The sequence below is a fragment of the Trichechus manatus genome, unplaced genomic scaffold, assembly GCF_000243295.1.
Source record: "Trichechus manatus latirostris isolate Lorelei unplaced genomic scaffold, TriManLat1.0 scaffold00001, whole genome shotgun sequence".
Lineage (NCBI taxonomy): Eukaryota > Metazoa > Chordata > Mammalia > Sirenia > Trichechidae > Trichechus > Trichechus manatus.
Genome location: NW_004443937.1, coordinates 20,672,127 through 20,686,548, shown reverse-complemented (window position 1 = coordinate 20,686,548; position 14,422 = coordinate 20,672,127). Strand labels below are relative to the sequence as shown.

The 14,422-nt window shown below is 40.0% G+C and overlaps 1 protein-coding gene across 1 annotated transcript in view; it reads left to right on the top strand.

Annotated features, from left to right (window-relative positions):
• The window catches only part of ULK4 (unc-51 like kinase 4), a 601,253-nt gene that overhangs the window by 397,894 nt on the left and 188,937 nt on the right, over positions 1-14,422 (top strand). The window contains exon 33 of the mRNA XM_023727809.1: positions 9,548-9,714. Within this exon, the coding sequence (XP_023583577.1) occupies positions 9,548-9,714 (167 nt within the window). The remainder of the gene's footprint in view (positions 1-9,547; positions 9,715-14,422) is intronic.

Here is a 14,422-nt window from a genome sequence, read left to right as displayed (position 1 = left end):
TAAATGGGAGAAATCTTTACCACTTTACATTGCCTACAGGATAAAATCTACAGTCTTCCATCCTTTAGGAGTCTTAGGAATCTGACCACAGCCTCTCTCTACCCTTGCTGCTTCTGCTCTCCTTCGAGGGTTCTATATTCTAGTCTTCCCACAATTGCTTGAATACAAACATTCAAATCCCAGCTGCAAATTTTTCTGTATGTTTTTTATGTAGAACTAGTGTGCTCTTCTTCTTCTTTCTGCCTGTCCAAATCCTGATGTCCGACCAAGTCCACCTCAAGTCCTCCCTGCAAGTACTTCCCATTCATCGTCTTCTCCTCTGAGCAATAGCACCAAGCTGGCATTTTATTCTGTCATCTGTTTCACATGTACGTATCTTTATGGCCCCGACAGGAAGAGACCATCCCTTGAGTTTGTTGAAGCTCCCTCGGTGTCCAGCACTGTGAAATTTACATTATAAATGTTCGGTATGTTACAGATGAACCAGAGAATGAATAAATGATGCATGTTTTTTCTGGATGTTTGCCTACCATCTCAGAGACAGATGACAGGGGAGGAAGAAAGGGAAGGACTGAGGATTTTCTGGGGTGTGGGGCTCAGGAGGATGTGTTCTGGCTTAGTGCTCAGTTCAGAATGGCCCCTTCATATTTCAGTAAGTGCTAAAATCAAAATCGGAACTGAGTTAGACACAGCTTTCAGGGATTTCCAGGCAGACCCTGGACTGTCTCTGTGGAGGGACCACCTCCCTCCTGAGAGGATTTCCTTCCTTGCTGCTCCACCCCACTGTCTTCCCAGAGCTTTCCAGGACATTGCAAGTATGTGATTGATCCATGTATCCTTCATCCATTCACTAGTAGAACTGGGAAAGTATATTTATGTACCTTTAAGTTAATACATAAAAATTTACATATTTGAATTAGTCATAAACAACATAGTATCTTAAATTTTGGGTATGAAATCAGCATTCACTACTTTTGTTTAGATTATCACAAAAAAATTTGTAGATATATTTGTTTAAATCAATCTTAAGCTACTTTAGCTATCTCTGACTAATCAAAGTACATGTATCTGCAAGGCATAATCCCTTAAATGTTAAGCTTCTCCTTTCAGGAATTTTCTGATTGAGTTAGTTCTATCCAAAACTTTTACTCCTTGAGTATACAACCTGGGCCTCTTTTTGACCACATAGAAATAGGTTTACATGTTGCCAAAATTCAGGAGCTCTGCTTAAACGAGAAAAAGACATTGCAGCCTCCTAGGACAGGTGACCAGAATAAACTGTAGACTTGAAATCATTCAATACAGTGTTCTCTATCTGCAGAACTAAGTGCTTAATTGATTTCAGTGCTAATCATTGGAGGATCCAGGCATCATTGACAGTTCAGAGGAGAGATGGGCAAATTTGTTTTTAAGATACTCTCATGTACGAAGTTTTCTTAAGAACATAATTCAGAATAAGTACTCTGAATACAGTCTCGTCAGGTTTTGGAGAGGAAAAAATTGATTACAACGTTAGCCTCTGTCATGTTTGAGTGGTCTCCAGCTTGTGATCCATGGGTATCTTGCAGACTGCAGGTTTGCTGAGTTGTTTTTTTCAGCTGAGTACAAAAATGTGAGTTAGTTGGTCATATTCCTTAAGCTCTGATGGAGTCCTGGTGGCACAGTGGTTAAGAGCTATGGTGAGCTATGGCCACTAACCAAAATGTTGCCAGTTCGAATCCACCAGCCGCTCCTTAGAAACCCTATGGAGCAGTTCTGCTCTATACTATAGGGTTGCTGTGAGTCGGAATCGACTCAATGGCAACAGTTGGTTTTTTTTTTTTTTTTTCCACGCCTCTACCTAAACCTCTTTAAGGTCCCTCCCCTGACTGGAGAAGGCGAAACTCCCATAAGCCCCTGGTGCTTGGGCGAAGTGTGAGAGTGAAGCACCCCTTACCCTCTCTTCTTTAGATGAAGATTGCGAGCCAGTGGGTCAAGCCAGATGGAGCATAGACACGTAAAGAGGATCAAACCTGGGAAAAGATGGTGTCCTGGTACCAAACACCAGTGTAGACACCCATAGCCTCACGTGCAGCTCCAATGCCAACTTAACATGAGTGTGTTGGACATACGCTTAATGGGAGTGGAACAACATAGGCAAAAACCTATGCTGAGATGGTTCAGACATTTTTTAACCTTAGAAATGTTTGTACATATTTTCATGGGGGGTCATTTCTGTGTACGAGTGGCTGCATGTTAACCTTTGGGCATAAGAGGTTGAGTGTGTTTGGATGCTAAGGCTTAGAACACCACAGTTCATAGATGCTTCCATTTGCCTGGTCAACCGGTCCAAGACAGGTATTGCCAATTTCACTTTCCAGGTTTTCCTATTTAAAAGCAGACTTTTAGCACAGCTGATTTGATGTGATTTCTGGTTTTGATGGTTAAGTATTGATCAGTTTGGGAAAGAACAATTTTCTCCACATTGAATTTTACAGATGTAGCGCTTTATACTCCTTTTCTCGATTGCCTGTTTAGGTCAACTTTAATGTACCCTAGTGGAAATGACCAGATGTTTGCATGATGTAAATGTAAAATTATCCAGGAGTGGAAGAAGGAAGCCTCTATTTAGGAAGGTTACATTTGGATTTAGTGTATTGTATTCAAATCATTAATGATATAAAGTACTTCGAAAAGCCTAGAAGGTCTAAGTGTACTCTTTTATTAGCTCTCTAAGCCAACAGATTTTGACAAAGTCATAATATAATAAGGACACAGTGACCGGAGCTGGGAACAGCTCATGCACATTAATTTTCGTAGAACATTAAACACTTGAAAATAACTTCTGGGATAGCTCCTTTAGAGATTTGGTTATAACTGATATAAAATAATTCTTGGATTTTTTTTTTTTTTTTGATGAGTTGGTTATAATTAATCTAAAATAATTCTTGGGTTCTTTGACTTAATGAATTTTTATTTCTTTTAGAGATGTTGAAATGACATTTTAAGAAATTACTATGATGGTATTTGACCAGAGGACTGGGGAATACTAGAATACTATCCCAGATGCCTTTACATAGCTTCTCTGAAGGACATGACAGGCAAGCAAGGCAGAGAAACCCTTTTTGTTATGCTGATCCATGTAGAGAGTTCCTTTTAGTCACGCTTCCTATATTAGGTACACCTACTGGTCTGGAAACAACATTGACTGTGGCCTTCCCTGTATATTTGTCTCAGTATTTGGCACAGTGGTTAAGTGTTCGGCTACTGACCAAAAGGTCAGCAGTTTGAATCCACTAGCCACTCCTTGGAAACACTATAGGGCAGATGTACTCTGTCCTATAGGGTCACTATGAGTTGTAATCGACTTGACAGCAGTAGATGTAGTTTTGGTTTTTTGGTTTAGATTGCAGTCTTGGATCTTAACACTCTTATACAAGAAAAGCCTTACTGCCCTCTTGTACCTTTAAATTAATCATAAAAGCACCAATGGAAAGAGGAAAGAACACAGCAAGGGACAGTGCATGTGCCCAGGGGTCTGGAGCAGAGCTGACTTAAGCCACAGGTAGCTACTTCATCTCAGACTAGGTCTGGACCAGAAAGGAGAGGAAGAGAGAAGGAGGGAAGAAAATGAATGGGTGGGCCTTTCCCAGGGGTGCAGGCTTCTAGCTATGTCATAATCTCACCAGACTTCTTAGTGGAAGAGGAAGCTGGAAAAGAGCCATACACCCATGTCCACTGACATTTTAATCCCTTGGAAAGGTTACACCCTGAAGAAAACAAGCCTGGCAATATCCCTGAACTTTTGTCTATCTCTTTGGAAGTGGAGTATCTTTGTCTGAATCATCCAGACTTATCTGTGGGGATGTGTAAAAGTAGGGAGATACTGGAATGTTAACTTCATTTCCCTCCATACCAAAGGTTTCTATTTTGATTCCCTTTGCCTCATTCATTCTTGTTTCATAATTTTAACTTTGGAATCATAGCAATGTTTTATATGATTAAAAATCAAAATTAAATTAAAAAGAAAAATACAGTGAAATCTTTTATAATTGAAAACCAACTGAAACAACCAACCTTATATCAAGTTGATGGCATAGCTACATGGAAAAAAGAATTATTTCAGGTGATCTTATAACATGTCATTTTACTGTGCATCCCTGGAGGAATATATTCTGTTGGGTGGGGGGGACTCAAAGAAATCTTAAACTGCATTTAGTAGCAGTATTGGTATAGTTATTCTAAAACACACATACACACACACATATATATATAACAAAATAAAGCAAATAAGTAATCATGTTAATGTTATTTGACACCCAGATTTTTCATTTCAGAGAAAAGAGATACAAGAATAAAATCAAAGTATAAGTAAAAACTATGGAATCTTAAACTTGAATTAAAAATATCTGTACGAAGTCAATATTTTTCTGGCTAAAAGATGCATTCTATTTTTGGCTACTGAATCAACAACCTGGTAGCAGTGGGCACCCATAGTGCTCAGACCATGGTCTTTAAAACATCATTTCCCACTAAAAGAAACCAAGGTTCCTTGGAGAAGTGGCTAATGCACAGTCTGAGGCAGGAATTCTGTAAGATGAACCAGGGACATATAACAGAAGCCAGGAAGCTTTCAAAGACCACTGGGGTCAGATCAAAAGAACACAAGATACAACTTGAAGGGGCTCTCAGTGGCCAAAGATGGGGCAAGTTGAGCATAAAAGATGAATAATGACTCTAATCAATTGAAACCGTAAAATATATTGTTTCAAAATCCATTATGTTCATAAGGATGCTGCAAAATGAACACATTAGTAACCTTTGATAGCTTCTAACTCCTCCCTGCCCCTTGGTCACCTTTAGTAGTTGCTAGCGCCCAAGAATCATTCTGAAAACTGGCAAATTATGGGAGAGAGGGAAATATTTAGCTTGCCTTTACTTTACGAATAATATTTTGTAATAACCAAATAGCTGATAAGGGGAGGTTCTTTATAGAAGAAAACTGGCTAAAAAAATACAGAAGGAATTTGAAAATCAGCATATTGCCATACCTAATAATGGGACTAGATGATGATCATTAGTAGATAAGATTTTATAGGGAACCTTAACATGGATAGATAATGCTGACAATCCCAGGACTGATAGATCAAGTTTAACATCACTACAAGTGGACTATATGAAGAAGAACGCGGCATCCGGAAGACTAATTAACAACATATGATATGCAGATGACACAACCTTGCTTGCTGAAAGTGAAGAGGACTTGAAGCACTTACTGATGAAGATCAAAGACTACAGCCTTCAGTATGGATTACACCTCAGCATAAACAAACACAAATCCTCACAACTGGACCAATAAACAACATCATGATAAAAGGAGAAAAGATTGAAGTTGTCAAGGATTTCGTTTTACTTGGATACACAATCAAACCCATAGAAGCAGCAGTCAGGAAATCAAATGACGTATTGCATTGGACAAATCTCCTGCAAAAGCCTCTTTAAAATGTTAAAAAAGCAAAGATACCACTTTGAGGACTAAGGTGCGCCTGACCCGAGCCATGGTGTTTTCAGTCACCTCATATGTATGCAAGAGCTAGACAATGAATAAGGAAGACTGAAGCAGAATTGATGCGTTCGAATTAGGATGTTGGTGAAAAGTACTGAATATGCTATGAACTGCCAGAAGAACAAACAAATCTGTCTTAGAAGAAATACAGCCAGAGTGCTCCTTAGAAGCAAGGATGGCGAGACTTCGTCTCCCTTACTTTGGACATGTTAACAGGAGGGATGGGTCCCTGGAGAAGGACATCATGCTAGGTAAAGTAGAGGGTCAGTGAAAAAGAAGAGGACCCTCAAGATGGATTGACACGGTAGCTGCAGCAGTGGGCTCAAATATAGCAATGATTGTGAGAATGGTGCAGGACTGGATAGTGTTTTGTTCTGTTGTACATAGGGTCAGCAGGAGTTGGAACTGACTTGACAGCACCTAACGTACAACACACACACACACAACTGGAGCAATCAGAAGGTGTGCACTTCCAGATATGATATAATAGGAAATATATACCCTCACCTGTGAAGCATTATTGCCAAAAGAATTGAACCTGGTTTGAATCAAGTCTCTTTGTCTAATGACTAGTTTACAGAAATTATAAGAACAGAGGAATGATACCATGAGAAAATCTATAGGAGAAATGTTGTGATTTCTCTCCCAAAATAAATGGCATCAAAAATTGCCATGGACAGAGACAGAGGTAAATGGAGACTTACAGCCCACAGTCAGGTGGAATGTGTGGACCTGGTTTGTATCTTGATTCAAATAAACTAATGTAAAAAAGATCCTTTTGAGACAAGGCTGTTACTGTTAACGATTGAATTGTATCCCTCAGAAAGATACTGAAGTCCTAACCTTTGAATGTGACCTTGTTTGGAAATAGGGTCTTTGTAGATGTTATGAATTAACATGAGGTCATACTAGAGTTGAGTGGGTCTTAATCCAGTCTGAGTGGTGTCCCTGTAAAAGAGGAGTAGAGACACAGAGACAGAGGAAGGATGTGAAGGTAGGTACACTGCAGCTGCAAGCCAGGGGTGCCTGGGCCTACCAGAAGCTGAGAGACAAGAAAGAATCTTCCCCTAGAGACTTCAGAAAGAGCATGGCCCTGCTACCTTGTTGATTTGGACCTCCAGCCTCCAGAACTGTGAGACAATAAATTTCTAGTCTTCTAAGCCACTCAGTTTGTGGTATTTTGTTACGGCAACCTTAGAAAACTAGTACATAAGTACATTAAAAATTATGTTAATTTTGTTAAGTGGCAATGGAATGGCATTGTGGTTTTCGTTAAAAAAGAGGTCTTATCTGCTAGGCTTATGTAGAAATATTTACAGGAGAATTGAGATGTCTGATATTTACTTTAAAATACTAAAAGAAAAAGAAAATAGATGGGGATAGGTAAAACAAGATTGGCAAAATGTTAATAATTATTGAAGGAGGCGGTTAGGAGTTCTTTTTACTGAACTGTCTCATGACTTTATTTTAATAATAAAAAGTTTTGAAAAGAAAAACATGTATTTTGACTGTCATATGAAAGTTCTAGCTTTGAAGAAGTGCTGAATACATGACCAAGATACCCATTACCTATTGTTGTTGAGTGGATTCCAACTCACAGTGACCCTGTATGACAGAGTAGAACTGCCCTATAGGGTTTCCAAGGCTGTAATCTTTACAGAAGCAGACTGCCACATCTTTCTCCTGTGGAGCGGCTAGAGGGTTCAAATCATAGACCTTTTGGTTAGCAGCCGAGTGCTTAACCAGTGTATCACCAAGGCTCCTATGTATAATTGTGACATTATTTATGTTTATCATATTATTCAACCATCACCAGTAATTGTTTCCAAATTTTTTACCACCCTAAACAGAAGCTCTGTGTCCCCTAAGCACTGAGTCCTCCCACCTGCCTCTAGTGACCACGAATATGCTTTGGTCTCCATACGTTTGCGTCTTCCGCATATTTCATATAAATGGGATCATACGATATTGGTCCTTTTTGGACTTATTTCACTTATGTCCACCAGCTGTTTACTCTGACTCAACCATCTTGTAAATGGGTTTACAGGGGCTTACCTCTGCCAATATAAGAGCCACGTCCTTCCCTGCTGTTCACGTAGCTAGACTTCACCAATGCTGACTCCCAGACCCCTTTGACCATCTGCCTGCTGCATCAGAAAGTAATCGTAAACCCCACAAAGGAAAACATGTTCTCTTGCAGCATGTGTTTGCCAAATACTACGTTTTTTAAGCCCTTCTCTCTTATCTGCCGCTCACAGATACCATGTGCTGATTCACAGCACGCACGTAAGTGATATGCTGTAACTCAGAGGAGAAACGCCTGTGGGTGAATGCACGTGTCGTCGTAATTGCTTTTCTGCACTATACGTCATTGATGATATGTGATATCAGACCTTGTCATTTGATGAAGAAATTTTGCCAATAATTCATTCTACCTTCCTTCCAAGCGTGTTTATCTTCAGCTTTGTGGCTCAGTTGTTTTGTTTTGTTTTTAAGCTTCTTGGCATTTGTGTGGAGCCCTGGTGGCGCAGTGATTAAAGTGCTTGGCTGCTAACTGAAAGGTCAGCAGTTCAAACCCACTAGACGCTCCATGGGATAAAGATGCGGCAGCCTGCTTTTGTAAAGATTACAGCCTTGGAAACCCTATGGAGCAGCTGTACTCTGCCCTGTCGGGTTTTTATGAGTCAGAATCGACTCGATGGCAGTGGCTTGGCATTTGTGTAACTTGTACCTGTTTTTGCCAGAAGGAGTCCCACTTTGAATGATGCCTCTGTAATTATGGTGTCACCTCTGTCTTTAATGACAAAACTACTTTTTTATTCAGAGCATTACTTCGCACGTTTTAAAGGAAAAACAAGATGAGTTCACTGGAAGTGACAATGTGCGTTATTTGGAAGAGGTAGCAATGCTTTAATGGCTGTGTTTGGACAATTTTCCATCCAGCTGGTGGTCTGGGGACCTGCATTGCATTGCTTGTTCAATAAAATCCAGCTTTCAATACACGCCATACTTCCTTACCATGTTTTTTTTCCCCTCAGTTCCTTGTGTAAAATACTGGCCTTTCAAGATTCTTTTTTCTTTTTGAATTAAGATGTACTAATACTCAAGGTCCCATTTACCATTTAGATTTATAACATTATTCCATGCTGTGCTTTCACATTTATATAGGATTCATTTTTGGGAATTCAAGATGTAATACTGCCTTATTACATAATATATTTATATTATAACAAAAATTCCAACTTAAATGTAAACATTGTTTTTGTTGTTGTTAGTTGTCATTGATTGATTCTGACTCAGTGATCCCATGCATACAGAGTAGAACTGCTCTGTAGGGTTTTTAAGGTTATGACCTTTCGGAAGCAGATTGCCAGGTGGGTTCGAACCACCAACCTTTCAGTTAGCAGTTGAGTGCTTAATACCCCCAAAATGTGAAAATTTATTTGTTGTGACAAACTACACCAAAGTAACTGTTGGTGAAGACTGACCACAGAGACAAAATGATAGAATGTGGCAATTTCTAAACTTCAGCTGCTTTCTTGAAATCATAATTAATCTTACATTTCAAATTTTTGAAATGTGTAAGAACAAAATTGATCTCTGGGTGTACCCATCGTCCCTAATCCATACATTGAAAAGCATGGCCTTCAGAGAACCTGGGAACAGTGTGTTTGTATATAACATGTTTCCTTTCCTTCAGTATCAGCGAGTCTCCAGACCCGATGAAGTGCACTCATGTAGGGTAATGGTTCTCAAAGTATGGTTTCAGGAATCCTTGCATCAGGATCACCTGGGGAGATGGTTTAACAAGTATATTCCCTGGCCGCATTCCAGAGCCCCATCCCTGGAAACCTGTATTTTAAACAACTTGGCCAAGTGAATCTGGTATAGTGTTCAAGGACAGCTTAGGGCATATACAACCTAGTGCAGGAAGGCCTGTTCTGTTTGGTTTATATCACACATTATTTTTTATAATATTTGATGAATATTTTTTCCCCTCAGGACTCGTCAATCATGTCTGCAACCTGTTAACCGAAACTGCCACACTATGCTTGGATGTGGACAATAAAAGCAGCAATGAGACAGCCGCCGCGCTGCTGTTTTCCCTGCTGGATATTCTGCATGGGATGCTGACCTACACGTCCAGCATTGCACGTCTGGCTCTGCAGGTAGATACCGCTTTTCCTGTAGCTCAAGCAACTCTGATCCATGGCATGTCACCCTTTCATTCTCTTCTTCCTGTTTTTCTTCTAATGTCTCTTTATTTTCACAAAAGAATATAAAAATCTATAGGGAGGGACTGTGAACAAGCTATCTTTGAGTGACCAGTGTCATGAATAGAGAATTTGATCACAAGATCTTAAGGGAAAGCAGGAGAGATCTAGTAAGCAAGACTTGCTAGTTGGGAAATTGCTCCTGACCTAAGACCTTATTTGCCTTCGGTGCACCCTGGGTTAGCCAGGTGGTGTTCAGTCTCTGTTGTCCAGAGACGGTAGGCCAGTCCACCCCCAGCACAGAATGGCTTAGTTGCTAGGAAGAGTGGATTGAAATTTTATGCACACGCACACATATAGATACATATGCATAGATACATAACACATAAACTCTGTCACTTGCTTTTCCTTATGACCAATAACATGGAATTGTGAGATGCTTTTGGAGGACTTGAGGTCTGTTATCACATGCAAGTAAAATTTTGCAGAAGATAATTCAAAAATGATTGCAGCAGTACATCGATAGGAAACTGCCAGAAATTCAAGCCAGATTCAGAAGAGGACATGGAACAATGGATATCATTGCTGATGTCAGGTGGATCCTGGCTGAAAGCAGAGAATACCAGAAGGATGTTTACCTTTGTTTTATGGACTATGCAAAGGCATTCGACAGTGTAGATCATAACAAATTATGGATAACATTGCAAAGAATGGGAATTGCAGAACACTTGATTGTGCTCCTGTGGTACCTGTACATAGACCAAGATGCAATTGTTCTAACAGAACAAGGGGATACTGCATAGTTTAAAATCAGAAAGGTGTGCATCAGGATTGTATCCTTTCACCCTATTTATTCAGTCTGTATGTATGCTGAGCAAATAATCCGAGAAGCTGGACTATATGAGGAAGGATGCAGCATCAGGATTGGAGGAAGACTCATGAACATGTGTTACGCAGATGACACAACTGCTTGCTGAAAGTGACGAGGACTTACAGCCTTCAGTATGGCTTACACCTTAGCATAAAGAAAACAAACCTCACAACTGGACCAATAAGCGGGATCATGATAAACAGAGAAATATTGAAGTTGTCAAGGATTTCATTTTACTTGGATTCACAGTCAACACCCATGGAAGCAACAGGCAAGAAATCAAAAGTTGTAATTGCACTGGGCAAATCTGCTGCAAAAGACCTCTTTAACATTTTAAAATGTGAAGATGTCACTTTGAGGACTAATGTATGCCTTATCCAAGCCACGGGATTTTTCAGTCACCTTATATGCATGTGAAAGCTGGACAATGAATAAGGAAGACTGAAGAATTGATGCGTTTGAATTATGGTGTTGGCGAAGAATGTTGAGTATACCATGGACTGCCAGAGGAACGAACAAATCTGTCTTGAAAGAAGTACAGCCAGAATGTTCCTTAGAAGCGAGGATGGCGAGACTTCATCTCACTTAGTTTGTTTTTTTGTTTGTTTGTTTTGTTTTGTTTTAATTGTACTTCCGGTGGCGGTTTACAGAGCAAATTAGTTTCCCATTCAATAGTTTGTACTCGTCTTATGTACTTTGGACATGTTATCAGGAGGAACCAATCCCTGGAAAAGAACATCATGTTTGGTAAAGTAGAGGGTCAGTGAAAAAGGGGAAGAGCCCAATGAGATGGATTGACGTAGGACATGATGGCTGCAACAGGGGGCTTAAACACAGCAGCAATTGTGGGGATGGTGCAGGACTGGGCACTGTTTTGTTCTGCTGTACATAGGGTTGCTGTGTGTTGGAACTGACTCGACAGCATCTAACAACAAAAACAACAACGGAGGTGTATTCACTGGCTGTGGAAAAAGTCAATTTTCCCTAAACTGTACCCTGGATTTACTTAGCATCAGGCTTGAAAGAGGGAAGGAAGAAGATGTGGGTTTATTGAGTACTTTCCATATTAGGTGGTTAATGCCTCCACATGCTTATTTCATTTAATGCCCTCTAAGCAACTGAGTCATCTGCTACTTCAATCACATGAAAGGCACACAGCCAATATGAATTCATTTTTATATTTAGAATCCTAGTAAAATTTGCAAGAGATGTGTATCAAATGGTAGTATCCTGGTTTGGATAGATGCAGAAGCTAAAGTGGAAGCCAGACTGTTTTGACACCTTGCCAAGTGACACAGTAGTAGAGCCAAGAATCAATCCGTAGACCCTGGTTTAGTCTGTGCTATTCATCATTGTGAAAAATGGTGTCTTTTAGCCATAGTTAAGTTGGTCAGGTGTTTGGCTTGTCTAATATGCTTTAATAAATAATTCCAAGCTTCCCTCAACAGACACTACAGGTACTTAGTAAGTGTTTAACCTAAACTTGTAAAGCCGATAGCTGACAATGTCTGTTCAGCTACCGAGAGTTTTTTATTTGCTCATCTATAATACTACTACGTTTACAGTAAAGCATTGTTAAGTAGTTATGGAGCACTGGATTATGGATTTCTCTTAGCTTTTCTACTAAGTCTGTCTTCAGAGAACATTGTTTCTTATTTAGGATTCCATAGTGGTGCAGTAGATAGTTACTCTCATAAGATGCCTTGATGATATTGATCTCTAAATGAGTATGTCTTATAGATTGTAGATAAAAAGGATCACAAGTTTAAAGATCTCTAGGAATCCTCTTTTATTACTAGTGACTAGGTAGAGATGTACGTATGCTTAAAAGAAAACCCCTTAACACAAAATTTTTTCTCATTCTTTTTTTTTCTATTTTGTTAATATGCCGATAAACATTTTTTTTCTAATTTTAAACACCACTGCATATTTTATTGCTGTCATCTTTCCACATCTTTCCTCATAATATCCACCATGTATTATAGCTCTTGGCCTTGGTCACCAACTTTGATCTCCATGATACCTGGTGTCGGTCTGAAAGAGGTAGAGTCCTTGAGATTGAATTAGGGGAAAGAGTTGGGAAAAGAAATGGAGTGTGCATCAAAGACGCATCCTCCTGAAGCACTGAGCTGGGAGTACTTTCTGAAAATGTAAGCTACTTCTTCCATTTATAAACATGCTTCATGTTGACAACTCTTCTGCATTTAAAGCCTGTGTCTAATTTTAACAGTAGCTTCTCTAAAGTAGAAGAAAGATATTTGGGCTGAAGAATTGAGGGAAGCCAATGTTTAAAATTATAATAGTACTTGGATTTATGAAGCACTTTTTCTTTTCAGGGAAGGGAGAATGGTATGATGCGAGAATGTGCCTTGGGGGAGGTAGGGAGTGGGGAAAGGCCTGTGTCAGAATCTCTATCAGGAATTCAGTTCCTACCCTCCACCCTGCTCTGCATTTAAAAATTGGTCTCTAAAGGAACTTTAAACCCCTGAGGGAGATGTCACTGCTAGAAGTGCATGAAAGTTGTGGAGGCAGATACAAATAAACACGCTGGAGAACCACTGGTGTGGTGAGGGCATGTGGACTTGAAGACTGGAATTCCTTGGATCCAAACCCAGCCACACACCTCTCTCCAACCTGTATGACCCTGGGCAATTTTCTTCACCTTTCTGAGTTTCAGTGTCCTCATTTGTAAAATCGATATGGTAGTAACTAATGAATGAGAAAATAAAATATATGTATACATATGTAAATATAAAGTGCCTTACACACACCCGGTCCAGGGAAGGTATTCAATAAATGGTTGCTGCATCATTACCAGCAGCAAGAAGAAAGCTGTTCACCCTCCTGGTTACCAGAGCCTTCCTGCAGGCCAAGATGTCCCTATTTCTGGGTCCTAGCACATGGGAGGGCACTCAGTTCATACTTGCTGGACTGAACTAATTCCTATCAGGGTTATGGGTTATTAATGTATTGTTTTATTTTGTACTTAGCACAACCTTAGCAAAGGACTAACTTCCCCCCACAAAATAAAAAACAAAACCTGTTGCTGTTGAGTCGATTTTGACTCATAGCGACCCTGTAGGACAGAGTAGAACTGCCCCATAGAGTTTCCAGGGAGTGGCTGGTAGCTTCGAACTGTTGACCTTTTGGTTAGCAGCCAAGCTCTTAACCACTGCACCACCAGGGCTCCAGCACAGGACTAGGCATCTGTAATTACAGCAGGGATCAAGGGAGAAATGGCATTGGCTCTCAGGGAGCTTACAGCTTAGTCAGGAAGACTGTCAGTAAACCAATAATGAAGCCAGTCAGTATCTTAATTACATGTGTGAAGTGCAGTGACTGATAGTTATAGAGTGCTGCACAGTCAATAAAGAGGAAACAGGGCCTAACCTAGTCTTGGGGGCTAGAGAAAGCTTTTCCAGGGAAGGCTATTAGAATCCAGATCATCTGACTTGCCAGGCTGGGTCTAGCCCATCATTTCCGAGGTGGTATATGTATGGGAGATTGTTACATTACTCTTCTGTAGTTGGACAGTTGAGCTGCTGTTGTTTGTAGACCTGTTGGTATTGCAGAGAAACTGACATGGCCACTGCTGCTTTTTCTGTCTCATATGCATGTCAAGGTTGTCCATGGTTGGGAAATATAACATCTTATTTCTTGTGTATCTTGGAATTATCCAGTGTGATTCCTCCATGACCTCCTTGTTGTTCTTTCCCATGAGCTACTACAAATGTGATTTTTCTGCCATAGCCTATAGGCCTGACCATCTCGCTCCCTTTGAAAATGCCAATG